General features: G+C 40.4%; 2 protein-coding genes across 7 annotated transcripts; both read left to right on the forward strand.

The window, feature by feature from the left end:
• Positions 1–452: 452 nt before the first annotated feature.
• Positions 453–17,804, forward strand: mag (myelin associated glycoprotein). Of its 5 annotated transcripts, none has more exons than XM_086077955.1 (13): positions 453–523; positions 6,313–6,399; positions 7,964–8,064; positions 8,225–8,288; positions 8,464–8,832; positions 8,937–9,233; positions 9,352–9,609; positions 9,741–10,001; positions 10,828–11,136; positions 11,784–11,883; positions 14,030–14,126; positions 14,339–14,392; positions 15,176–17,804. In XM_086077955.1, the coding sequence occupies exons 4-13, from the start codon at positions 8,234–8,236 to the stop codon at positions 15,326–15,328; spliced, it is 1,953 nt and encodes a 650-aa protein (XP_085934081.1). In that variant the 5' UTR covers positions 453–523; positions 6,313–6,399; positions 7,964–8,064; positions 8,225–8,233; the 3' UTR covers positions 15,329–17,804. The 5 variants fall into 5 exon arrangements, with proteins under 5 accessions (XP_085934081.1, XP_085934085.1, XP_085934084.1 ...); XM_086077957.1 differs by having other exon boundaries at positions 500–523; positions 7,969–8,064; XM_086077959.1 differs by lacking the exon at positions 14,339–14,392 and having other exon boundaries at positions 14,030–14,161.
• A 2,424-nt stretch (positions 17,805–20,228) lies between these two features.
• LOC147172702 (sialic acid-binding Ig-like lectin 5) lies at positions 20,229–27,774 on the forward strand. 2 transcript variants are annotated; one of them, XM_086078212.1, is made up of 9 exons: positions 20,229–20,269; positions 20,459–20,546; positions 21,766–22,161; positions 22,606–22,929; positions 24,152–24,418; positions 24,731–25,012; positions 25,646–25,751; positions 25,831–25,894; positions 26,345–27,774. In XM_086078212.1, exons 2-9 carry the CDS (start codon positions 20,504–20,506, stop codon positions 26,645–26,647), a joined length of 1,785 nt encoding a protein of 594 aa, XP_085934338.1. In that variant the 5' UTR covers positions 20,229–20,269; positions 20,459–20,503; the 3' UTR covers positions 26,648–27,774. The 2 variants fall into 2 exon arrangements, with proteins under 2 accessions (XP_085934338.1, XP_085934339.1); XM_086078213.1 differs by having other exon boundaries at positions 20,242–20,269; positions 20,462–20,546.
• Positions 27,775–27,830: the final 56 nt, after the last annotated feature.

Consider the following 27,830-nt stretch of genomic DNA (forward strand, 5'->3'; position numbering starts at 1 on the left):
TCTATAGAAAAAGCAAATGACAATGAAATTTAACAAGTTTGGACGATACCAAAGTTTTTCCCCCCAACATTAACATCAGCAGTGTTAGTAATTTGTTGACTTGAGTTTTACATCAGTGAACTTCGTTTCATGTTTGTACAGTATGACAGTTAAGAAAATGTTTTTTCCCCTAAAAATCAGGATGGAGTCAACTTAATTTTCTTATTCTGTACAGTCAAAAACTCACCTTCACACTTCAATGACAGTTAAATTGTTACTTGAAGCCATGAATGTACGCTTAAAGGTTATTCATACTTATCCAATTGGGGAAATTATTTGGCAATATCTTCATCTACGTATATGAGAAGTAGATTGTCATTCTTCTTCAGCTTGTAATAAAAATTTAGCATTTTGAGTTTGAAAATGCTAGAAGGGTGTTTTTAAAGGGGCGGACCAGATGACATCACACACAGGGAGAGGGAGACAGTGAAGAGGAGGAGGACTCTGCCTCACATCCATCAATCTATCCCTTCTGGCTAATGAGGTAAGAGCTCTCATTTATTCTAATGTTGGTAGGCTTCAATAACTTAATGTTGTTTAGAAATGTGAAATAATATTTAACAGTAATGCAATTTAAATAGCTTGTCACTATATATAAATGTTATATTATTGTGGTGGTATTTCTACAGTAGCATTGTGAGATTCCAGTCAAATATTTGGACATCGCAGGGGAATTGTGGTCCAAGTAAAACAAAAATTAGTGGAAAATCTTTTAGGAATAAAATCCAGAATCCGTCAATAATATCCTCAAAATGTCACTATATAGAGACTATTTCAGTTTTATAAATGTTAAAAATTAAGCAAGTTAATGTTGTATATTATTATTCAAGTAAATAAAATTGAAAAATAATAATTACAAACATAAGCAGAAATGTTGCTGAACAAATTGACTCATTGGGGGAAAAAAGGAAAAAATAGGTTCAGATAAAACCATCTAATTTCTATCCTTTTTGTATTTTTATTACTGTGATTTTTCTCCAAATTCTTTTTACATGTTGGAATGTTGAACATTATTGCCCTGGCAGTGACACAAATGGGAAAAGGAGAGCATAAATTAAATGTTATACCCTAATTTCTACTATGCACACACCTGACTCTAATTTAACAGGAGTTAAAATGTATCCCATTTTTGGGCCAAAGTTTATGAAGCAAAACAAATGATTGTAGCAGTTGATTAAATTTGCATTGCAGATGTTATCAAAAGCTCTTGCATTATGGTCAGCTCTCCGTCGGTTGACCACAATGCACTTGTGGAAAACATCCTTCCACATTTGAAAGATCAAACTTTTTTTTTTTTTTTTTTTATTATTAATGTGACATTCTTCTTGTTATCTTCCAACATTTTTCTCCTGTCAACTGGCGCCCGTCCATACATAGCTCTGGTCCGGTCAAGTGTCCAGAGGCACAATGGGTCCTTTCTCGGTGTTGAGTTGTATCTTGTAAGCCCCACAGTACTCTAACAACATGGCTGCAAGAAAGTTCGTACGCTAAACGTATACTTTTAAATTGAAATTTGTATCGAAATGGTGATCTGAAACATCGAACTTTATTCACATGACAATCTTTGGGGTTGTTGTATTATTTATCCCTTTTGGGCCCAGTGGCTACATGCTAAAGCGCTAATGGTGATCAAGAGGTGAGAGGCAGAAAGAGAAAAAGGGAATTGTTTGGCGTCCACTTTACGGTGTTGTGCCGTGTCAGGCAGGCTTGAGTCCCAGAAAGAACAAAGACTGCTATAGTGTGTTTAGTACAGTTTTGGAGGTCCTAGCGCCCCCTTGGGAATTATTGATGTGAAGTTCATTTGAAATTGACCTTGTGGAATGTGGCAGTAATGCAGTGTTTTATGATGAAGTCAAGCATAGTATGAAGGTTGCAGCCCCCAAAAACATTGGAAACCTAACAAAAGTGGAATTAATGCATTTTGTGTAGCTTTAGTAGAAGCTATGCTAACTGGGGTTTTTTTTGCTATTGGAAGTATTGAACAGATTTAACATTTGAGCAGATCCGGCAGGAAACCCAACACTACAGGAGAATAGCTCAGAATAATGTTTGTAAGACATCCTTGCTGACCTTGACAGTTAGGGAGGGAAAATGCTCAGCCCAATTTTTGGTTGTGTCCCCCACTTAAGATTTGTTCTGCTAATAGCATAGTTGCCTAAATTGCTAAAAGTAGGCCCAGTAGCCTCTGTTCAACCTTTGTGGATTACTATGACACGGATGACTGAAAAGATACACAGACTTAAAAACAAACAAAACAAAACAAAAAACAAGCAAATTGGTATTTTTTTTTACAGTAAGTACAGTTCAGTTGTCTTTAACTTGTATTTCCATTTCATCATTTACAATAAGGATTATTAGTTTTGAAATGTAAGTTAACTTTATTTTTACGCCAATGAAATCTTCCACTAGATCTCTTGAGCAAATCAATCATGTAGCCAATGGTGACATGCCTTGGTGGAGGTATTAACAAGACGACGCAACGTAGCGTAGCGTAGCGTTACAGGCAAATGGAAAGGAACAGTGTGTCCCTTTGTGGCCAATGTCAGTGGCTCGGGGCGAACAATGCTGCCACACTGAAGGAGTGATTGTCACACAGTTAGAGGGGGGCCGGGGCGGGGGTCTCGGTGGCGGGGGTGCGGATGGCGTGGGCGGGCGGGGGGGTGCTGTGGCGGGCCGCCTTGGGGCTTGGTACAGAGAGTGGCGACTGGCTACTTCGCGTGCCAGGGTGACGGGGAAAGCATACAGGAAAAAAAATAAATAAATATATATATATATATATATATATATATATATATGAGGACCTTTTTGAAGTCAGTCGGAATTGCCTTAGAAGTGGCTTCTTGCTAGAAATTCTTCCCTCTGTTCCTGGGACGTCTGCTTACTTGGCGCCATTTTTGTTTGTATTTACCCGTGTGTGTCGAAGCGGGTAGCGTTCAGTGCCCCCCTTTGGTTCAGAGCGGAAGGCAACGCTCCCAAGCGGCTGCGGAGGCCCGTGGATCGCCATCTGCCCACTGGCAGCTCGATCCTTGTTATGCGAGTCCTGCCAAATGCAGCTCAGATGCTTTGCATGTTCACTTTTTACTAAAACACACCGGGGCTGTGTTCAAAATCACTCCCTACAAGTTGTCCTTATGTCAGCGCTTCTCAAACTTTTTACACTAAGTTCCACCTAAAAAAAAATACTTTAAATACTCTCTGTAGCGCCATCATGTCTAACAGTAAAATACAGTAAAGGCCTAAATGTTATCAAACGTGACTTTATATTTGTAAGTGTATGTTCTTTTATACAAGTTAGAGTTAAAATACACGTTGTTTAAAAGTTTGTAACTATATGGATATCAGTGCTAGTTTTGTTAGCCCATCTTGGCATTTTGTATTATGCGGTAGCATTAAGCTAGCGGGTATTAGTGAGGCAGTTACATACTTTGGTAATACATCGTTTTATTTGTATGTTCAATATTTAGTGCGGAAGGTTCACCAGCTGATGTCGAAGTTCCAAACGCATTCATCAATTCTCACCACTCTTTTGTAAGGCCATATACATCTAAACGTCAATCGTTCATCTGCAAAGATGATACAACACGATATGTCACAATATTGATATTTTATCCCACCTGTAGTCTCTCAATCGGATGCTTTGACTCTCAGCTCACTGCGAAATGATCCACCATCGCTCAGATACGATAAAGTATATTGCGGCATTGATATTTTTGTCCCAGCCCAATAATGCAAAATTGACCTTTTGACTCAGCTAGCACTGTTTTTCAAAGTCAAACATTACCATGGAGTAAAATTACTCGCCTTATCTTATCTACATATAACTGGTTAGCAGCTTTCACTGTGGCACGTCAAGTGATTGGACACTGGCACCACTCAGTGTTTATGTGTGTGGGAGAGTTGTCATGCTTGAAGACCATCTGCTGCTCTCAGTGTTTTTTTATTTATTTATTTATTTTTGGTCGGAATGGGTATGCGAGGAGCTCTTAGCTTGCGTCACGGCTCGGCAGAAAAGTGCACGCTGTGAGCGGGCCTGATGCAGGGGAAAAAAATCCTCTAGTTATCCCGTGGCACACAATGGCAGGCCAGTGTTTGTGCCCACAAGCTCTTCATTCTCTCGCACCCTCCGCAAAGCCCCTTTCAAGCGCACTGGCAGGAGGTAGTCACAATGAAAATGTTCTTCTTGGCACAAGAACAATTCCGTATGTTGAAGTATATTTTATGAGCCAGTGCAGAGATCCTGAAAAAAATGTCCTATCTAAGTGGTAGCAGAAGGATTGGCATTTATACAACGTTGCCTTTTACACATAACCCAAAGGTGCCAACCAGGTAATTAAATAAAGTAAAATGGATTGATTCTTGTTTACGCTAGATGTCAATGTAGCCTCAAAAGCTACACCCTTCACTAACATATACAAGCTAGATTCTTAAATTCACAAAATGTATAACCAGCTTCAATAAAATAGCGTTAGCAATACTCAGTTAGCATTAGCACTGTAAACAAGCTGATGGTAGCCATGGCTGCTACATTGATAGCATGACGCGGGTGTCTGGTAGAGTCCACCCAAAAAATCAACTACTGACAGTTTTAACAAAAGTGCTCATTATTATTATTATTATTATTATTATTATTATTATTATTATTTAACAGCGTCAACATGAAATAGGAGAACAAAGTCCATCATCCAGCAGTTTTTTTTTTTTATGGTACTATTAGAGCCAGGGGTCGGATGCCGTAAAGCTGGGGAGAGGGTCACTCGCATATCCAGCCTTGTTGTGTCGAAAGCTATGGCCGCTAGTATCCAAAGTCCTGCTTGGCACTAGCTCCATTGTGTTGAGCAGTCTGGACAATGGCGAGCACAAAAGCCACGGAGGAAGATGAAGAGGAAGGTCACATAGTTGGGCAACCCACGCCGCCGAGCGTGTCAGCGTGTCTTACGCTAACATGCGTCTAGTGTGGGCGGAATGCCGCATGCCGAATGGTAATAGACCCGACACTCAACATTCCCGTCTTCAGTAGTTTTCCGGATGTTATGTGCTAGATTTATGAACCACACACTCAAGATCCAGTTAGTAACAATGGGTGGATTGAACCAAATATCGATAATTATGATGCCAACAAAAGAACTCTATCAAAGGGAATAAATACAAAGAAAAAAATCCAGAAAATGTCATTTAATTTTAAATTGTAGTTTCTAAACAGACTGCGGAGAATACTTCAAAGACCTCCTCAAATTCACTGGCGCCTTCCCATGAGGAAGCAGAGTTTGGCATCTCTGAGGCGGGCACTCCTAACTCTGGGGTTGAAGGTCACAGAGGAAGTTAAAAAAAACTGCTCAGTGGCAGGGACCCAGGGGTGGATGAGATCCGGCCAGAGTTCCTAAAGACTCCGGATATTGTGGTACTGTCCTGGTTGACATGCCTCTGCAACATCAGGGACCGTGTCTCTGGATTGGCAGACTGGGGTGGGGAGAGTGCCAGGAGGGTGTGGACTACAGCGGGGATTAGACTCCACAGCCTCCCTGGTAAGGTCTATTCCGGGGTGCTGGAGAGGTTTCATTGGAAGTCGAAACTCAGATTCAGCAGGAGAAGTGGGGTTTTCGTCCTGTCCCTTGGAACAGTGGACCAGATCTACACTCTCAGCAGGGTCCTCGAGTCCGCCCAACCATTCTACATGTGCTTCGTGGACTTAGAGAAGCCGTTGGACTGTGTCCTCCGAGGATCTTGTGGGGGTGCGCACTATGTATGGGGTACCGGACGCCCGAGTATGGGCTGTTTGGTGCCAGAGTTTGGTCCAGCTTGTCAGTATGTCGGATACATTTCCAGTGAGGTTGTGCTCTCCGATTCTATTCATAACCTTGGACAGAATTTCTAGGTGCAGCCAAGGCATTCAAGGTGTTGAGGGTGTCTGGTTTGGTGACCACAGCATTACGTTTATTATTTGTATCCTATTTCTTGAAAATGGTATGGGAATTATTCAGTTTAGTAATATTTAGTTTAATATTTCAATGTTACTATTTACACAGGACAAGTGCCTTTTGTTTCATGCATATGCATACTGGGCGGAACCTCTGACCGTGTCCCGCCTCCAAACATTCCTCAACATAGATTTGCATCAACGTTTTTTTGTTTTACCTTTTTAATGAATACCAAGTATTTTCATGTCTTGGGCCGACGTTACAGCAGTGGCAAACATTTACTAAGCTGGGGCTAAAATGCTGAAAACTTCATAACTATATTCACTCCCTCCCTGACTTTTGTTCTTCTGCCCTTCAGAAATCGAACATCTCCGAGTGGTCGAGGAAGCCAAACAAGAGGCCGGTGAAAGAGGGAGCAGGAGCCTGGTGCTGAGGCTGGTATGAGGCAAGTGGTTTGTACGAGGAAAGCGTATGCTCTCGTTTGTCCATTCGTCAATGAGGCCATTGTGAAGGCTGGGGTGGGGGGTGATAGCGGTGTGTGGGGGGGGTCACCGCCTCTCGGCCTGGACTCACTCGGCCAGCTCTCTGCCTTTTGTCCCCGTGCAGATGGCGGAGCTTGACGCAACATCGGAATTGTGTGGGTCCGGACATCTCAGGGCGACTTTGCACTAGCACACTTTACTGACAATTCATATCGTGGGGGATGCATTCCTGACAGTGGCAACACAAAAAAACTCAAATTGATATATCAAATAAATAAAGACCTTAGCGCTCGCTTGCTCTAAATACTGGTAAGCAGCATTGCGTGCTAGTTTTTCACTCCCAATTTAAGTTTGCAGTAAAACTGATAAATAAAATTCAAGAGAATTAAACATTGTATGTTGTATTTAAGCTGTAAATGCAGCCAAACAATATAATTTCATCCAACAAAAGGTGGCTTGGTGCTAACATATGACGCGAAGTGCTTAAATCAGGCCAATAGAAGTTAGCATAGACGTGACGTAATGACTTAACTGCTACTTTGACTGAAGGACACAAACAAAGCTCCCCTTGGTATAGTTATTTCGAACTAGTGGGAACATGGCTTATAAACTCTGGTTAGACATCGAAGACATCTCTGTTGGCATTAAAAAAAAAATCAATGCCCTGTCAAAAGTAGGCAAGTAGTACAGTAATTGCTCCATGAAAGTTGAGGTGATTCATCCTAAATGAGTTTATTTGCCTGGGAGGAGCGAGCTGAGCCTGGGGTTCCAGTGGACAGTCTTTGCTGTATGCGCACCTACGTGGTCCATCTTTTTAACACCAGATGATATTTAAGTAATTTTATATACTGGCCTATATAGTTCATTATAAAGCCCACTAAAACTTGCCATATAGCACAGTGTTTACAGAGTAGGACCTACGGTATGTGTGAAAGCGAGCCACATGGCACACTCCGTCATTTTGTTTTTAGCAACAGCTAATATGGCTTGTGCCATGTTGAGCTGCATTCAACACAGCTCGACTTTGCAAAATCCACTGTTGGGCCTGCCATCTGCACACACCGGCTGCCACCCAGTGACGCATAAATCCTCCTTCCTTGCCGGTTCCACTCACTTTTTACAATACAAGACTATATTTTCCAGAGAGACTTTGTAACATTTGTTATATAGTGCGTCACCGGTCCGCTGTCCGTGGAGCACAGACGGCGTCAGTGACCCACACAAAGCTGATGTGATGCGTCGACAGTGAGAGGCTTTCATTGGACGGGCTTACGCCATGATGATGAGCGACTCCACTGATGCTAGGATTTTTCGCCGTTTGGAATTACAAACTCCCTCGCTATCGCTCATCACTATGATGTCATGTTGTGTGTCAAGCTTGATCAGTAGTGCCCACAGGAAAAAGTGGGGGGGGGGGAAAATCAGCTGCAGAATTTGGTGGCTTGCCTTCTAATGTTGGCAGAGCGTGGCGTCTTGACGGTCTTGACGGTTATCTAATATCTAATATTACTTTCTCTTGTTTTGTAGAGAAGAAGGTTATCAAGCCATCTGGGTGTGAGCATACACCCACCAGCGGAGCACTTTTCCTGTGAAACATCTGTTTGCTTTGAATCATCACAATTCCCAAGGTATTAGATGCGGTGACATATCTTTCCATTTAATCCTCAAGCTGCAGAAACTTTGAGTGCTCGATGACGGAAGTGACTCACGCACTCACACATTTGCGATGTATTTTTCAGATGGTGATGATGCATGCGTTAGAACTAACGAGATGTTTGTGTGTTCCAGAGGCGTGGAATGGACACCATGCGGTGGTCGAAGCTGCTCTTACCGATACTGCTAATCGTCAATGGTAAGGAACGAGTGGAAAGTCCAAAAGGTCAATCATACAGTTGTCCTGTGTTCTTAACCAGAGGTCACATGATTTGATTTGAGTCACTTCAGGTGTCAGTGTTCAGGACTTGGGACTACAATTTATGAAAGACTTGATTACATTACAGACTTTTCTTACTTATGTCTTGTTTTAGATGTCAGCTCCCAATGGAACGTTTGGGTGCCGCGGGACATTTCGGCCATGGCCAACACCTGCGTGGTTATCCCGTGCACCTTCATGTACCCGCCGGGCATCAGGCCGTACCGCGGCGTCCACGGCATCTGGTACTACGGCCAGCCCTACCCGCAGCTCTTCCCGCCGGTGGTGTTCAAGACCCGCACGGACGTAGTGCACGAGAGCTACAAGGGTCGCACCAAGATGCTGGGCGACCTGCAGCAGAGGAACTGCACGCTGCTTATCAACAGTGTTGCACCGGAACACTCGGGAAGATATTACTTTCGCGCTGATCTCGGTGGGGCCAACGTGTACACCTTTCCGGATTTTGCTGATCTTAAAGTTTTGGGTAAGATCAATATTATATGGGGGGGGGGGGTGGATGTAAGGGGTCCAAGACGTTTAACCACACTTTAGCATCAAAGTCACAGCGTAATATGGTTCTTCCGTTAGATCAACCCAACATTGACGTGCCGGATGAGATCGTGAGTGACGAGAGCCTGACGCTGACTTGCTACGCCCCGGACAACTGCCCCGACATGAACCCTGAGATCCAGTGGATGTACACTGATTACCTGCCCGATCCAGAGTTCAGCCCCGACTACGTGGAGGAGGGCAACACCGCCGTGCGGTCCAGCACTCTGGTGTTCACCCCCAGGCCCGTGCACAACGGCCAGCTGCTGGGCTGCAGGGTGTACTACCCCAACACCACTCTGGTCTATGAGAGACTTGTCTCTCTGGACATCAAGTGTAAGTAAAAAAACTGCCAACTCACCCCCAAAAAATAAAAGTATTAGTACAAAAAATCTGCAAATATGTCCTAAAATAGTTCGGTAAAGGCAAATGTCCTCCGTCTTTGTCCAACCAGACGCTCCCCGTTCGGTGTGGGTGAACGTCTCCTCGGAGGTGATGGAAGGCAGCTCGGTGACGCTGCACTGCGAGGTGGACAGTAACCCCCCTCCAAGGATTTCCTGGAAGTTTGGAGACCAGGAACTGCTGTGGGACACGGCGTCCAACCTGTCGCTCACCGTGGACGACGTGACACCGGCAGAGGAGGGCGTCTACACCTGCATTGGCGACAATGGCTACGGCGCCATGAATACGTCTCTCTACTTGGCCGTCAAGTGTGAGTTTTGCTGAATCTTGAACCCTCCTCTTAATTCTGGGGCAAATTGACCCACAGACTAAACAACATTTTTTTTTTACTAGGCTTATTTGGCCCGCGACCTATCATAAGAATTTAACCTCATGTTTCAGACCCTCCCCGCGAGCCTGTCGTCAACGACTCCTTGACCGTATTGGAGGGCGCCTCGCTGACGCTGCACTGCAGCACTCAGGGCAGCCCGCCGCCCACACTCACCTGGCTGAAGGACGGCGAGCTGGTGGGCACAATCACCGCCGATGAGTTGTCCGTGCTGGAGATCGACGGCATCACGCCGCAGGGCGACGGCCAATACCGCTGCCTGGCTGAGAACGAGCACGGCCGTGCCAGCAGTTCCCTAAATATCACCGTCGAGTGTGAGTATGACAAATTCTAGTAGGATGTTATTTTCTCCATTACATGTTCTGGGAAACACAAAGATGCTATACGAATAAAGTTTTTATTGATAGTACAAGAAATACATTTTTTAAGTCATGGTACAACAAAAGTTACAGTTCTTAGTGCTGTGTACCTGTTTGGTTTTCATGCGGTGTAGTACTGCGTAAACTTATTTTTGTAAAAGCAGGAACAGTTTCATTGACATTTATTAAACATAAATTTGCATATTTAAATTTAAAAAACAATTAGTTGCAAGCAGTAAATTGTATAATAAAATTCATATATATTCTACAAATTATGTACACAATAAAAAAATAATTGTGTATGTATAACAGTTTAAATCTGGATGGGTTATGTTCCACTATAATGTAGTTTGCTACTTTTAAGTTAGCTTTAGCGGTTAGCCTTGCTTCTCTGTCCTCTCCCGTGCTTGGTGTGTTTAGCTTAAACCCTTAGCAATAAATATACTTGTAATAAGTGTGGTTTGTGGTTTACTATGGAGTTGCATGTGTGTCTCCACACTGTAGAAGGAGAGATATCTGTGGTAGCTAGGTCATGTGGAACAAATTAGCTTAGCACTTAGCATTCCCTCTTTGAGTTTTTTATTTTGAGTTGTCTTTTTAAAACAATAACATTGGTTTGATGACCAGGAACATATACGTGCGATAAATAAAATCTTAAAAAGAAAATATGAAATCAATGTATCCCAGCGCACCTCTATACCGTACTGAGAAATCTGGATTCAAGTACCGTGACACCGCTAGCAATTTTCCAAATAGTCTGTTTCCGTGTTGTTTCTGCTAGATGCTCCCGTCCTTCTGGACGAGTCCAAATGCACGGTGGTGCGAGAGGGCGTCCAGTGTGTCTGTATGGCTTCGGGGAACCCCGAGCCCACCATCGAGTTCTACCTGCCCGACTTGAACATCACTATCAACGAGACAGAGGGCCGCTACAACTTTTATACGCACACGGACGGCCAGACGTCCACGGGCATGATCAAACTGCGGGAGAAGGGCGAGCGGGCCAGCAACGGCGGCCCCGCCGTCAACGTCCACTGCAGCATCTCCAACATGTACGGGAGAGAAAGTGTCCTCCTGGAGCTGCAGCAGGAGAGTGAGTAGCAGAACTCTACCCATAAATGATATTTCATATTATAAAAGCAGACTCAAAGTGTACTTAATTTTCATCGTGCTTGTACTGGGACGAAAAATAGAAGCTAGCGTTGGCTCAGGCTGTAAAGCCATCGAAACTTGTTTACATTAGCATTGTTAGCGTTGTGAACCAACCTACTTCCAAAACCTACAACATTAGCTTTGATGACTGAAAAAAAGTACACCGTTTTGTTCATATTAGCCTGAGCATTTTTGAATGCCAGGAGCTGCCAAGTTTTTAGTTTGGCACAAGACAACACATTCACCACACATCAGACAAAAAGATCAAACTATTCTCATCAGTAAGGTTATCAATGCAAACTATTTTGATTCTCTGAATCTGTTGCATCATTGTCGTTAATGCTTCCTGGTTTATGTCACTGCAGTCCCCTATAAAAGTCCCCAAGATCGCAATCAACCGAGGTTGACTTTACATTTTCTTGCCTTTAAAAAAAAAAAAAAATAATATATATATTTTTTAAATTGCGTGGTTATTTATGAAGGTTGAGAACAAATTAGAGAGCTTATCCTGACTAAGTAAAGTACAGGTATCTGAAAATCCGTTTCATTGTTGAATCCTGCTCACTGTAACGCTGCCTTGCTTTCCAGAGAAGTACCTTATGGCCGTTATCGTGGGTACAATCGGCGGAGTGGCTGTCATTGCCTTCATCATCGCGGCAGTGCGATACGTGGGCCACAACAACAAGAAGTGAGTATCGAGGAGGATAAACGACAAGAAATGTGAGGCGGAGGTTGTTTCCCCGCCTCAATGAAATCCAAGGAAACACTTAAGCCTCGCCATCCATTCTAAAATGCACTGACGCGTCATGTGTGAAAGTGGGATTGGTGTGGACGTGAGTATCAAATCCTTGGATGTCTGCTTCCTGGTTGATGAGTTCAACAACAACTAACTGTATGCTAAGGGGTGTAATGGTACATATATTCAGAAGTTGAACAGCGCCACATGTAGTCTGATAATGAACTCGGTGTTGATCAGCCTCCGACTTGTAGAAGCTTTGGCCAAGATAGTTTTTTTGGCAGTTTGAGATTCTTCAACCACCCAGCCTCTTTTGTTTACCAGTAGTTCAGGAAATACCAAGCTAGCTTGTTCTGTACCTGCTACAGCTAGCTACCGCGGCTTAATTCTTCCCCTACAGGGTACGAAGCCACTCTTCCAAGCTACTAATTCTCGCCTCCATGGTGGCGAATAGTTACAAAATTACAAGGACCAGTCAGTCCGAGGTGTGTATTAGAAATGGGACATGTGATTGGGAGAGGACAGAGAAGTTGTGGTAACCCCTAAAGCTAACAAAAAGTAGGAAATTAACACAAACCTTTAACAGTGGCCTGGCTAGAAATGGTGTTACAACAGAGAGTAGCCATCTATCAATGGTTTATTAGGAAGTATATCTAAATGAATAGAAAACATAGTCAACGCAAACACTACAACTCCCAGAAATACTTGAAACGTTTTTGCGTAAGACCAACAATTGATGGCGCACTTTTCTACAAGACGTATTTTGTTTGAGAATCTTTCATTTATTGTAGAATTTCCCCACTAGCGGTTTAAAGTGTTTAATTCCAAATGTTATTAAGTCAATTCCTCTTTACACAAAAGAAAAGCAGTTTTACATCTTGCCTGTGTCGATTCTCCGTCATCTAGGTCATGCTAATCCACAAACGTCGAATTGAGGCAACTGAACTCTTCTTTGTTGAAGATGTTTCGAAAGCTTCTTCAGTCCTAAATTCTCAAGGACACCGCAGAGAAGAACTCTACCACCGTCAATGGACGAAAGAAGGAGCAGACGCACATTAGGAAGGGTGTAAGAGTATCCTAACTGAGCCTTTGTCAAATCTGCCAGAAGGGCCACAACACCCAAACTTGTGGGGACACGACAGGAGGTGGAATATTCTGGTCCCTGATGTGGATGGTTTGTCGAAGAAACTCTGAAGGATTTTCTCCAAACATATATATACCCTCTAACTCGTCCACCTCAAGGACAAAACCCCAAGAAACTCCGCAATGTTGTTTATGCGGTTCATTGGGGAAACCAAGCAACCCAAATGCAAGACACAACACAAGAGAACAGTTTCTTCGGGTCCAGAGTCAACAGTTCAGTTGACTCTCAAAAAGAAGGGGCACTCTATAGAGGACAACAATGTCCAAATGCTGAACGGAAGGGACAGCTGGTTTGATAGAGATGTGAAAGAAGACATCTACATCAAACTACCGTAGAAAATCCTGACATCTGATCTCTGTCCTAAAGATTGCGTCGTTCCAAGTTTTCCAACCAGGCAGGCGAATAAATCGGTTGGTAGGGGGAGGATGGTCATTCTCTAGCTACCACCATATTGGGACCAGCCCCAGGAAACATACCCAACAGGGACATAAAAGGGGAGACTCCACACTTTGGAACTTGAGAAGCCTTTTGGATTATAGTTGAAACATCTTGAGCAAACGAGAGTCCTGTTGCCTCGATTCAACATTTGCGGGTTCACTTGACTGTGTGAACCGAACCTTGATCTTAAAACCAAGGTATGTATTGAACTATGATTTTTGGCGTACCGTTACACCCTTTATCTATACACTATTCTGCAGGCATGATCCCGTGTTCTCACACAGCTTAACTCACCCCTGGCTAAATACACTAAGTTGCTTTATTCGGACCCTGCCTCAAATTAAAAACTTCCAAATCATCACTGAGAGATTGCCCTCTGCGACTAAACCCATGACATAACCACGTCACTCAGCATAACCTGACGACACTTGTCGTTTTAAAATGGATGCCCAGGCTTTGCGTGTCGCGTCGAGGTCCGAGTCTGATCATGTGACTCCACCCCCCCCTCCTTCCCAGAGAGAATGGCATCCCTAGGCAGGACGTGGTCCTGGAGAACCCCGCTTTGTACTACAGCGCAGTCAAGAAGGACAAACAAAATCTGAGGAAGAAAGTGGTGAGACATGCCGATGACTCTCACGATGACGCTAAGTAAGATGTTAAGTCAAACTAGTCGTCGTCGTCCCCAACCCTTCACACGTGACGAGACCTCACCCCAACCATGACCTTTTTGGAAACACACTGTTTTTCTCTTGCTTTCATCGCTTCTCTGCGTTTTTTTTCCCCTTTTCTTGTGTCTGTTTCTTCTCTCCCTTAACTCCTGCACAGCTTAAGACAGAGCTGTTGGGCTCAAAGTTTAACTCCATTCTAGAGGAGAGCACGGTAAGGTTTCTTAGTCACGGCGATCCGCACACCCTGGCATATGCGCTTTTTTATTCTGTACGCCGTTTTGTTTTCCTCTACGTCAAAGTGTCGTCTGCATGGCTGCTTCATTGCTAACCTCCACACGTGCCCACCTCACATGTCTCAAGTCTCCTTGTCCCACCAGTAATCACTAACTTCTTTACGTGTGTTACACGCAACTCTGGGTACTCTGTGGGGAATATGAGTAGTCATTTGCTAGTTTTCCCATTGAAACGCACACACACAAAACATGATTTTTTTTTGTTGTTGCCATTTTGGTGGTTACAGTAAAGCTAAAAAAGAAAAAATATATGTTTAAAAAAATTATATATTATTGGGAAATAGTACAGATTTTATTTTTATTATTATTTTTTATTTTATTATTTGTTCACAATTTATTTATCTTTAAATATTCAGATTTTATTTCTGGAGTCACAATCTTACAAGAGTTGTCAATAGTAATACTGTTAAATTATTTGCTTGAAAATTTCGATTTTTTTTAAAATATTAAAAATTTGTTCTTGGAAAATTCCATCTTTTTTTCCCTTCACAATATGATGTTTGCTTTTCTTGGAATATTTCAATTTTGTTTCATGGCATGATTTTTTTTCCATTCATAAAACTAGGAATAAGCAAATTTTCAAGTTTATTGTTTTACAAGCAAAAAATTGCCAACATTTTTTAAGTTGTCAATTCACAAAAAGTTGTTAAATACCCACTCAAACCAAATAAATGTAGCAATATATTTTTTTTGTGCCGCAGGGAGAAGACGGGGATTTCCAACCTGCAGGCTCTTTGGCGGGGATGGAGAGGCGAGAGCTGAACTACGCGGCACTGGAGTTGGGCGGGCCCGGGGAGGGGGGCCAGGGGAGGGGGGATGACGGCAGCAGTTATGCGGAAATCAAAGCCAAATGAATGGCAATCCTTCCCTGATGCCTCGGCCACGCGAGACGCAGTTGCAAAACCTCCGCTCCCTTCATCCCCGCAATGACTTGGGTTTTCAATTGGTCCGATTTTCATGCATAAGTGCTAACTTTTTCTTCACGGAACACAACTCACTGGAAGAATTTATTGGCATTTATAGCTTTTTTTTTTCTTTTCTTTTTTAACTCACTAGGGGTGTAACGGTATGCCAAAAATCACGGTACATGGGGTCCTCAGTAGTTCAGCTGTTTTTCGTTTGTTTTATATTCACGGCCAACAAGTGTTTTTCCATTCAAACATTTACTTGAATTATAAAGTTAGTGACAGACTACATACAATACATGCCCGTTTTCACAAATATTTGGCATACATCGCCACCGTAAGAACAGAACTTGCTCGTAAAACCAAGGACTCCTGAGATAGTTCGGTTCACATTGGGTACAGTAAAGGAATAAAACATCACTGATTTCTTCTTTTTGTGTAAACAGATAATGAAACGTTCAAAAAATGCTATCTGTAAGTTCTCTCATAAATTACAGACTAACAAAATAATGTGTAAAATACTGTCAAATGGAAAAACACAAAACGGCTTCCTTCTTTGAATAACGAGGAACTCATTTAGCAGCATTATGCTAAATTCTCCAATAAAACTACATATTTACAGAACTTTTTTTTTCAGGAAATACTGTCTTTTTAACCAAAATCAACTTTGCCTTACTTGGTGATGTAGTTATGTCCAACTATTGTTAAAGCGTATCACCTAATTTAGGCATTTTCTGTTTGCTTTTTGAGTTAGCTTTAGCAATTAGCGTAGCTTCTCTGTTGTCTCCCACTCGCCCTTGCTCGTGTTGTATGTTTAGCTTCTCTTCGACCTCCTTTGGACATAATGCTACTTTTCATAAGTAGTTTACTGACTATTATTGAGGAGAGTATTAGTACCTTAGAAGAGCAGCAACAGTTATCTTAGCGCTTAGCGTTTCCTTGGTGGATCCTGAGCTACTAAAAAAAACAAGGAGGCTGGGTGACTTACGTTAGCCGTGCCGCCCAGAAGCTTATTGTTAGCCGTGACGCCCACAAGCCAGAGGCTGAGCTGCACTGCGTTTGTTTATTGAATTAATGTATGGCTAAAACATGAGACAGGTTACACTAATAAAATCCTTTTCCGTGCAAAATTAAGGACTTTTTTCTTTAAATATTCAGATTTCATAATTGTAGTTTTTTTCAACAACAAAAAAAGGTAGTCTTACAATAATTGTCAATAGTGTAAATAACAGTTATCTCTGGTAAAAACCTGTGAGTTTGTTCGAGTGGACGCATACCGAAAAAATAAAATCCCTTACCGTTACGCCCCTTGTGTCTCCCGTTGCCGCGCCACGAGTCAACATTTGTTTGCGTCATTGTCACTGTGTCTGCTGCCAGTCAAAGCATGAGGGAAAGGGTAAACTGTGGTTAATTTATGTTTTTGTTTTTCTCGTTTCTGTCACAAGAGGGAATCCTCCCACACGGAAGATCAAAAAGGTCATACTTTATATTACACTTTCTCGAGGGGGGGAAAAAAAACTAAACTGTTACGACTTTTTCGGGCTTCTGTGATCCTCTCTTTTTCTTTTTCTTTTCGCCTGATAAAGGATAAAGACGGAACCTCACGTCAGTATTTTTTATTGTATTTAACGTGTACAGGAAACAAAATGGTCGCCGTCTCCTTTAAGAGTCTTTAAAAATATTTAGAAATATAACAAAGTCAGTATTTGAGGGCAAATTGATCTTTTTGTATTCTCTAACGCACGGCTCTCTGACTGATCAGAAAAACGCGACAAAACACACTTTAAGTGTTATCTCGTTTTGACAATATACGTGTGTGTTTGTGTGTGCCGGTTTGTGTACATGTGCGTTCAAATTATGCTGAAAGATGACGGCTTTTTCTGAAATTTGGAGGGGGGGGGTCATTTGTGTGGATGTTCTCATGTTGCATCAGATGTTTGTATAGTCAGAGATATTTGAAATAATCCACAGCAGCGGTGGGCAAACCCGGTTCTCGGGAGCTATAATCCTGCATCTTTTGCATGTTTCCCTTCTCCAGCACACCTGATTCATATGATCAGCTCATCAGCAAGCTCCGCATAAGCCTGATAACGATCCTGTTGATTGGAATCAGCTTGTGTTGGAGGAGGGAAACCTCTAAAACCTGCAGGACTCCGGCCCTCGAGGACCGGAATTGCCCACCCCTGCACTACAGTATATCAATGCTAAGCTAATAGTCTAATTTGATAACCATGATGTCGATAACATATTAATGCATTTGTATCTTGGTAAGAAGCGGGATGCCAGTATGAAGAATATACGATTTCAAAAATTGCACCAAACACTCAATATTACAGTTATTGACCTTGCTTTGGATAATTTCAAACAAACTACAAGTTGTGTATTTATGGCCTGTCAACCATTAAAGGGTTACCTCAGTAGTCAATTGGTAGTCTTCTTCCATTGTAACACAAAAACACACAATCTATTTTACTTTTGTTGCTGAATGCATAGAGGGTATAAAATAATGAACAGTAGGGATGTCACCAGCAAATCTTTTTGAATCAATTATCCTATCGACTTTTCCTCAAATACTCGATTAATCAAGTATTCCCCCATATTGATGGTAGGTCCTAACTTGATACCTTGTGGCCAAGCACCGTCTCCTTTGGACAGAGGTTGCAGCGTTCAAATCCCGTCACAGATGATACGGGTGAGTCCTTTACACTGCACGGTGATTTCCAGCCACCGTCGTTCCCAAACCCGGGATAAAAACGAGTGGGTAATGTTTAAAATGGTATCTGGTGTACAAACTGTGCCAACACATCTATCCATTCATTCTCTGTGCCTTACTAAGGGAAGTGGTTCTTATTGGCTTTGCTTGGATGCAGTACCAACTTTCCACCAATAGATGGTGCTAATAGATGAAAAGTTCATGAGTAGGACCTTATGAGGAGTCAGGACTTTAATGTCTGTGCGGATGGCCGAAATTCTGCCCACGAAGCCAAGGGGCAAATGTTTAATTTTGTTGACTTATTTCTGTGATAAACGTATTCTGCTTACCCAGCCTTGAAAAGAAATACAGTGGTGCCTTGATAAGAGTAATCTACTCTATCCACACTCATTTCTTAAAAATGTGTATCTCAAATAAGAAAAAAAAAGCACTTAACAGGACTTGTACTGTATAAAAACACAATAAAATAACATTTTCTCTCCACATGGGAAAATACGAAGAGAAACAAACCCGACTGTACCTGATATATTGCTCTTGCTTGTTCTTCTGTGGGTTTTATTGGCGGCTGGCGAACCAGATTAATGGTGCATTAGCGCCTCTAGCGGAAGAAAGTTGTAAAAGTATCATGTATTTGCAATGTAGATATTAAGAAAAAAAATGAAAATTTGTAAGAAAATTATTGGCTGTTTGTCAAATAAAAGATTTGAGGAAATAATCAAAGTTACCAGAATTTCTTTGAGAAATATGCAACATGATGTTCATTACGTTCTGAAATAGTAATCTTAAAAAAACAGATTTTCATTAGAAAACCATTCGTCAAAAAAATATGTATTTCTTTCACCATAAATTGAATGAGTTTATATAATATTAACACACCAACTCACAAAGTTAGAATGTTTTTTATATCAACAAAATTATACTTTTCTTCTTTTTAAATCTACACAACTATAGTGGCGTCATACAAGTTTGTTTTTCGGACAGAAAGCAAGTTCCATTCAAGCTAGTACTGTAACATGCTTGCTAATGCTAGCAACCTTGATTGCTCAGCATAATTGCCAAACATCTGATTGTGCTCAAGGTGAGATTTGCACTTACACAAACTAATCGGTCATAGTTTTCTAGACTTGTGCAGTTCTGATGATCCTTCAAAGTGTAAAATGGGTAAATAAATGAACGAATAAATAAATACAATCAGACAACGTCTGGGTATGAAACTATTGGGAAGATAACATAATCGTTACTCCACTCGTTGATTTGGTACAGATGTTCACCCCCAATTACAGCGGTGTTCACCTTTTATAGTGAATAAAAGCCTTCTTGTTTAATAACTCAGAATACTTTTCCATCATCCTGATTTTGGTGATATTTGAATTTTCCACTGACTAATTCGAACTAGATTACTGTGTGAAATGGCAAACGCTATTGTGAACATATAGGATTCTCAGCAGCTTCTCAATATAGACGACCACACGGGATTGTGGGATATGTTACTATTTTTAGCACACACTATTGCACAAGCTTCTATAGGCCAACCCTCAAAACAAAACAAAAAAGAAAATGCCTCAAAAATATGATTTGTTAGGGGGGAAACGAAAGTAAAGAAATTTTTTTAGATCAGCATCAAAAATACATTGAGGGTGACATTTTAATTTGAGATGGTCTTATGATAACGCCTGATCTTTTTAAAATTTGCTGTCTCACAAAAAGGTCAAGCAACAGTTTCGCATTTAGTCATGGTTTTATTTTATTTTTTTAATGAAAAAGTGATCACCCAGGAAAATGCAAACTGTTAAAATTGCATAAATGTGCAAAAGGAATGTGTAAAAAGCAATGAAATAGCTTACTCAAAAAGAAAACGATTAAGATATAAGTAATAGCCTGATCATTTTAAATAAAAAATACAATATTTGTATTTTTGTCATTGGTGGGTACATCTATAAAATAAAATAAATGCAGTGTAATACAAACTGTTTACCTGTTTGTTTGTTTAGAATGATAAGGGAGCTATTATGAGTGTAATTAATGCAAGTGGCAGCAGGAGAAAACTTGTGATTATAGTGTTGTGTTGACACTTCCTAAAAAATACTTTTGCTATTGCACAAAGAGAGAACAAAAATAGAAGTTGAGAGAGGAAGAGTCACTACAAGAAGACGACAGCTGGGCACACACATATTGAGGTTCGTTCAACACAGTTTAAAGATATCTTTCGGATTTATTAGTCAGTTCTTTCCGAAACACGCTTCGATGTAATATCCTACCTGCAACACGGCAGCATTTTTGAATTCATCTGGAACTCTTTTTTTATCATCGTATTACGATATCTTTCTCACCAATTCCGCGTGTGACATTTTTTTTCCATTAAATAGCAGAACTTGTTGGATGCGCTGGTGGCCTAAAATTCTGCCTTTAGGATGTTCTGGGTCGTTTTGCTCTTCCACGTGAGCATCTACACAGGTATGACAACGATCAGTCACTACAGTGGATGCTAACCTGTTTATTAACTGCTATCAAGTATGGATAAAAGTCGAGCCTCACTAGTACTAGTGATACAGCAATGTCTGATGTGCAATTGCAACGGCTGACCGGTGGGTGGCGCCGTGGCGGCGTACAGTATGTCACGTTCGTGGTCACTGCGGTGATGGTCGGAAGTCGGATAAATCCGAGTTGTTTTTTCCCATTTCCGACCTGAAAAGTTCAAGGCTAAAGTAAATAACGAAAATGGCAGATAGACAGTGATAAATTGTTTTTTATTTTTGTCCTCAAAACGCATTTTAACCTCCAGCAAACTTGCCATCTCGCAATTTTGCTTAATTTATTGTTTTTTGTTTAATCTTATTTCATAAGCATTTCATACAGTTTAATAGTTCACCATATAATTCCATGCAGGGAGATGGCGGGCAGTGGCATACTCTTTGGGTTATTTCGAATATATATGAATGAAGAAAACGATCTAGATTTATACTCGAGTAAATTGTGTTTTACCATGTGTTTCCAAAGGGGTCGCCATTGAAGAGTGACGTCACATTATAATCCGTCGTGAAGTCGGGGTACTTTTTTTTCGACTTCGCAAATGGAATTTCCGAGTCAAGATATTTATAATTCTGTTTTCATTATTATATAACCGCAGCTTTCTCTCTGTTTTGCAAATATACTGGTTGGCTTCAATAATTATCTATCTGAGTGTAAAAAGGCATTTGATATAATCAATCTTGTTCTATTATTGGCAAAATGGCATTTACACAAATGTCGGTACATTAACCAGAGACCAATTTTTTTCTTGTTTGAAAATGAAGTCAGTCTATTGGACATTTCACAAACAAGAAAGCAAGCAAAACATTATGTTTATGAGAACTTTATAATATATTTTTGTAAAAGTTTCTTCTCTCCTGTTATACTGTTTTGTATTATTGTATGTTCAATAATATATATAATTTTTTTAAGTGGAATTTTCGTACATAATTCCTGGTTTGAACTCGGAAAATTTCGACTTCCGACTATCCTCGAATACAAGTTTAGTAGGAGGCACTAGGCAGCTGTTCAAAAACCGTTTTGATGCTGTCCAGAGTTGTCCATCAGTCACTATAGTGGACAACTATTCAAAAGTTGCTTACATCTATCTAAATGCATGATGCTGAAAAATTGGGCGTGTGTATTTTGTGTTGTTATTTTAAAGCACGTAGCCACGAATTCTGCACATCGGGCTTCTGCATCAGCCTGAGTAGAACCGATATCGAGTCTGAGGTGGGCCTCTGCGTCGTCATCCCGTGCTCCTTCTCCGCCTTGGACTTCACACCTCAGAGCATCGTGTGGTTCAAGTGCTCCCAAAGCAAAAACAGATGCAGCGACTCGGAGATCATCTTCCACTCCAAGAACAGCGACAAAGTCCTGGACGGCTTCCAAGGTCGAGTTCGGATGCTGGAGACCGACGTGACTCGCAAGGACTGCAGCATCATCGTCAACGATCTCACGCCTTCGGACTCTGGAGTTTATCAGATGAGAGTTAATGGCTTGCTGGCGAACAAGACGACTGGATTTACGTTCAAGAACCGAGTGTTAGTCACCGTAACATGTAAGTTGTTGAAGAATAGCATCTGTGTCATATTGTTGCTACTTTTTAACCGGCGGATAATTTCAACGCGAACTTTAGCCAAAACGTGTATTCTCTGCAAAAAAAAAAAGAAGAGACTATTATTTTACGGATTCACTTGAAATCTGTTTTTGTGTGAGTACGTCTGTGTTATACTGCCACCTGGTGGCCAATATGCACACAACACAAGGAGCAAAATGTGGGACAACTGAACACACAAGATTCGACGTTGTTTTCATACACAGTGATCTTATCCAAAAGAGACTCAATGCTGCCATATGCTGGCCATATACTTTTTATTTATTTATTTATTTACTAACTTTTCCATCAAAATGATCACTACAGAGCTGGCCAAGACTTTGCTGTTGATGTCAATTCATGTCAACGGCACTCAAAAGAGTTTTAAATATGGCGTTCTCTTGTCAGCTCTATGGCAGAAGCCCACCGTGTTGAGCCCCACAGCGGCCGCCGGTCAAGCGTCGACGTTCACCTGCGTGGCCCCGGGCCTCTGCTCCGGCTCCGTCCCCACCATCAGCTGGGCGTGGGGGCGAGCGGGAGACAACGACTCTCACGCCGTCGTCAATAACCTGACCTTCTCCCGGGATACTTTTTCGCCGACCGCTCTGTGGTACAAGTCAACTTGGACCTTCAACGCGACTGCCGAACATCACGGCCGTGACGTCACTTGCAAAGTCTCCTACTGGGGAGTCAACGTGACCACGGAGAAGACGGTGAAGCTGTATGTTACTTGTGAGTAGCACCCACTGATCCGATTGATCTGATGAAATGTGATTGATCTGACATTTATGTGGTCTTGAAGCAATGATGGCGTCAATCTCACAAGTTGAGAGAAATTAGAAGTAAACTGGATTTTGGAATGGGACCAATTAAGAAGGTGGAAAAAAATGAAATATTTAAAATATCCTACAAGCCAGGGCCACTTTGAATATAGATTGCAAACTGAAACATTATCAGTGGCAGAACTACACGATAGGCAGCAGTCAGGCCAGACCGGGCCGATCTGAAGTCAAAAGGCCAGGGCCGATTTTGTTTGATTTTCACAATTTGACTTAAAATTAAAAATGTCGTAAAATCCAGTTAAGTCTTGTAATATTTCAACTTTTGACTCAATCTTGTAATATTTCAAATTTCGACTTAATTTCATAAACTCACGATCTATTCTTGTAAAATTTAGACTCATTTTTGTCCTTGGCAAATTAAAACCTATTTTGGGGAAATGTACGCCGTATTCTCGTAACATGTCTACTTTCAACATAACTTTATATTCTCACAAAAATCACGATTTATGCTTGTGAAATCATGTCTTAAAATTATGAGTGATTCTTGTAAAATTATGACTTACTCTCTTAATATTTCTGCTTTATTATTTATTTATTATTCCAACATAATGACTTATTCATGTCATATTTCAACTTTCAATTTATTCTCATAAAATTTTGACTTATTTAAAAAAAAACTTGTTGTAACATTACAATTTATTCTTGTAGAATACAACTTTCTCTCATCACATAGCTTTGTTTTAACCTATTCTTGTAATATGTCTTATTCTTGTAAATCCCATTTTATTCTTGTAAATTAGGACTTCTTGTAAAATTATTATTTATTTTTGTAAAATTAAGGTTTGTTCTGAAAAATCATGATTTACTATTGTTCAATTGTAATTTATTCCCGTAATATTTCTTTTTTTTTTACCTTTTTTAAATTTTAGGAATATACATATTATCAATTGATAATAATAATAATAATAATAAATATTATTATTATTATTAATCTTCTTATACACTATTCACAGGGGATAGGTACTAGTCCGGCCTGCAAATAGCAAAAATCTGCATAATAATTGACAACCATTGAATTGCATTGGAGGACTTATAGGGGAGGATTTATATTTATATACTTAATTATTTTTACAACCCGTCCAAAACATTTAATATGTGTGTTTTCCTCCTAGATGAGAAGCCTCCATCCATCTTTGGGCGGACGACACTGAAGGAAGGCGACACTTTGACTCTTTTGTGCAAAGGTCAAAGTTTCCCGCCTGCTCGCGTCATGTGGAACCTTCCCTCTATCAACGCCACAAACGTTCCACGCAGATCACAGCTGAACCCAACGGCATCGAGCGCCTCTCTGGTCATCCCCAACGTGACAACGGGCCACTCTGGTCGCTACGAGTGCGTAGCGACCCAGCATGCGGCGCATGTGGACGTGAGGGTGACGTGTAAGTACAGCGAAAAAATGCTTACGATATTTGCGGTCACACAGCACAATATTGTGTGGGTCTTTAAAGATCAGTCAAAATGCTCTAACATGGCTGCCAATATTTGTCAGTCAATGAGTGACAAAGCTAACAAACGCATTAGTATTTGACAGTTGCTATTTTATGCATTCATTTTAAGCTGTCACACATTACAAACGCACTTCAGGTAATTAAAAAAAAAATCCAAGGGGGTTTCAATATTTGTATTAATTTTTTTGCTATTTGTAGCAGAGTGCGCTCCCATATTTTCTTGCCAAATGTGCACTTCTACAGGGTTTGCGGGAATCCTCGACGGATCTGGGTGTTTGCTGAGGGGTCAAATGTTGACCTGCGTGTGCATCAGCGGCGGGGTTCCACCACCCGCCATCACTTGGCCATTGCTGGCCAACAGGACGGTCTGCAGTGCCGTCACCGCCGAGTCCAATGACAGAGTAAACGTCAGCGTCACGCTAATTGCCGACGATCTCAACAACATCTCTGCTGTGGAGTGTGTCAGCATGCATAAAGACGGCGAGGACAGGAAAGCACTGAATGTTGGAATAACAGAACAAGAAGGTATGAATGATTATAATTTCATTATAGGTTTGATTTTGTGAATTTCTGACATAAAAACACAACTTACTCGGAAAATGATGATTTGATGACGGAAATAAATCTTGACTTACTCTCATAAAATTCCGACTTGTTCTCGTAAATTCTGACTTAGTCTTTTTATGTTACAATTTATTTTTTGCAATATTGTGACTTTCTCGTAGCACTACAAATTTTGACTTATTCTTATCAACATACTACTTTTTTCTGGCAAGATAACAACTTATTCTCGTAATATTCCAACTGTGTCCCAACTAACCAGTAACTGAACAATAATTAATTTACGTTTGTGCATTTTCTGTACTGTCAATTTGAAATAATGCCCAATTTTTGAATAAAGGAATGGAAATTAAAACATTTGATTTTTATAAGGTATTGTCATATTTTAACTTTCAATATATTCTCATGGAATGGCAAATTATCCGTGTAATATTACAAATGTTTGCAATATTTATTCAACGTAATAGAACATTTTGATTTCATGACCCTGTTAGCATTTTGCATGTAGCTATACAGTAATTTAACATTTTCACTTTCTGATTGTGTCCTAAACAACATGATTAACAAACCCTCCACCCCTCTTTGATTCTGTCCAAGGTATGAAAAAGATCATAACCATGCTTCGTCCGGATATCTTCATCGCATTTTTGAGTGGCGCGCTTCTGTCAGCCATCTTGTGCTGGTTGTCCTGGACATGCTGCAGGTACACCTTCTTCTTCTTTTTTTCTTTTTACCACTTTTATGAGGCACATCTTAATATGTGTGTTCGTGTCTACTTCCAGTAAAGCAAAAAAGAGCCCCGGGCGTTCAGATTTGGAGCTGTTGGCCCCGCAAGAGGACCCACAGGTATTCATTTAGTTGCTAACGCTAGCATTTTCTTCTTCTTTTTTAACTATAGGAACTAATGGCAATTGGGGGGGAAACATTTTTTTTATATTTATCATTAGCTATCACGCAAATGTAGAAAGAAGCTAACTAGCATAAAACGTAAAAAATAATATTTTGTGTGCAAAATAAGTGCACACAAGCTAGCTGGTGGCTAGCTCATCACACACAGGAATCCAACGCTATCTGGTTGTCCTTTATATCACAGCAATTCAGTAAAACGAGCTAAACTAAAACCAACATTCCATTTATTTATTATTCCATTTCATAAATAAACAAAGAAACTTAATACATTGTGGAATTTGTGTACTGTAGATTGTCAAACACCACACTAGCCAGTCAGCGGCTACGTAGCTAACTAGTAGCTAGCTAAGTAGCACTTAATTTGAGATTGATGTCCTCTCTCGTCAGGAGTACGACATCAAAGACGTCGGCGAGGCTGCGACCAAAGCGGACGTGGACTACGCCAGCATCAACTTCTCCGCGTTGAGGAGAAACAAAACCAGGGAGGCGGCGACCAATCACCAGGCCACCGAGTACGCCGAGATCAAAACAAAGGGGGACGGCGACCAATCAGTAGAGCACGACGACGATAAAGAAAAGGAGGAAATCACGGTGGAGGATAAGACACAAGGCAACAATGATGAGGAAGAGAAGAAGGAGGAAGAGGAAGAGGCTTTGTATTCAAACGTGAAGGAGGCGATGATGTCATGAATGGTCACCCTTCGCTTTAATTCCGATGTTTTCAACTGAAAAAGAAACCGCTCAAAGGAACTTTAAGATGTTTTTATTGACATGCTTGATATGTATTGAAGGCGAGAGTGACTTTTTTTTTTTTTTTTACATTTACTGTACATACAACATTCTTTTTATTTTTCATTCTATAACCCTTAAATGCTTGTAAATGTACTTTTTATTCCTATCACCGAACATATTACATTTCCTTGGATGATCATACAAAATTTAGGTTTAAAAAATATGATGACATGATTATATTAAATTGTATTCAGGATAAGGGGTACAAAGAATTATGGACATTTTCTCGATTCATAATATATATTAGTAGCAGTGTTTTTCTAAAGTAAATATATAAATAAATCAAATTATGAATTATTATGTAAAAACGTATTGAAATATTTCAAATGCACTTCAAGATGTTCTTATTGACATGCTTTATTTACATACAACATTCTTTTTATTTTTCATTTTCTAACCCTTAAATCCTTGTAAATTCTAAGCGTATGTACATATAAATACATTTGATTACATTTGGTTGGATGGTCACACAAAATGTATCTTTAAAAAAATATGATGACATGATTATATTAGATAGTATTAAGTAAAGAAAAAAGGGTACAGAGAGTGATGGACATTTTCTCGATTAGTAATAATAATAATAATATATTTTATTTCTAAAGCACTTTACATTTGAAATCAAATCACAAAGTGCTCCAATAGGTACAGGATAAAACACACAATTAAACCATCCATATCAGTATCTGTGTTTTTAAAAGTAAATATAGAAATAAATCAAATGATAGATTATTATGCATAAGTGTATTAAAATATTTCAAATGTACGCATTTTAAACATTTGTACAATGTATTATGAATTTTTGTGGCTTAAAAGGTTTTTTTTTTTTTAGCTTTATTTAAATATTCAAACAATATGGTGGTTAAAAAAAATAAAATATAATGATCCAGCATTTACTATCTTCAATACATTTTAATCTTTTTAGTTTGACATAACATAAGCCATTTGTATTTTTTTGTTGTCATATTTTTCTAATGGATCCGATCAAATTGTGCAGGTGTACCTAATGGAGTGTCCGAGGCCGTGCTGCTCATTTACAGGTCGAAATTTGAATTAAAATGACATTTCTTCAAACAGTAACAAT

This window comes from Leptonotus elevatus, chromosome 6 (genome assembly GCF_054856555.1).
Source record: "Leptonotus elevatus isolate MCC_2025b chromosome 6, RoL_Lele_1.0, whole genome shotgun sequence".
Lineage (NCBI taxonomy): Eukaryota > Metazoa > Chordata > Actinopteri > Syngnathiformes > Syngnathidae > Leptonotus > Leptonotus elevatus.

What these genes read in the sequence shown, in the direction of transcription:
- mag (XM_086077955.1), top strand. Translation starts at nt 8,234, where the DNA reads ATGGACACCATGCGGTGGTCGAAGCTGCTCTTACCGATACTGCTAATC. An exon ending in GATACTGCTAATCGTCAATG is followed by an intron (nt 8,289 to 8,463) that starts GTAAGGAACGAG and finishes GTCTTGTTTTAG; the next exon opens with ATGTCAGCTCCCAATGGAAC. An exon ending in CCTAAATATCACCGTCGAGT is followed by an intron (nt 10,002 to 10,827) that starts GTGAGTATGACA and finishes TGTTTCTGCTAG; the next exon opens with ATGCTCCCGTCCTTCTGGAC.
- LOC147172702 (XM_086078212.1), top strand. Translation starts at nt 20,504, where the DNA reads ATGTTCTGGGTCGTTTTGCTCTTCCACGTGAGCATCTACACAG. An exon ending in TGTGGACGTGAGGGTGACGT is followed by an intron (nt 24,419 to 24,730) that starts GTAAGTACAGCG and finishes GCACTTCTACAG; the next exon opens with GGTTTGCGGGAATCCTCGAC. An exon ending in CCCCGCAAGAGGACCCACAG is followed by an intron (nt 25,895 to 26,344) that starts GTATTCATTTAG and finishes CTCTCTCGTCAG; the next exon opens with GAGTACGACATCAAAGACGT.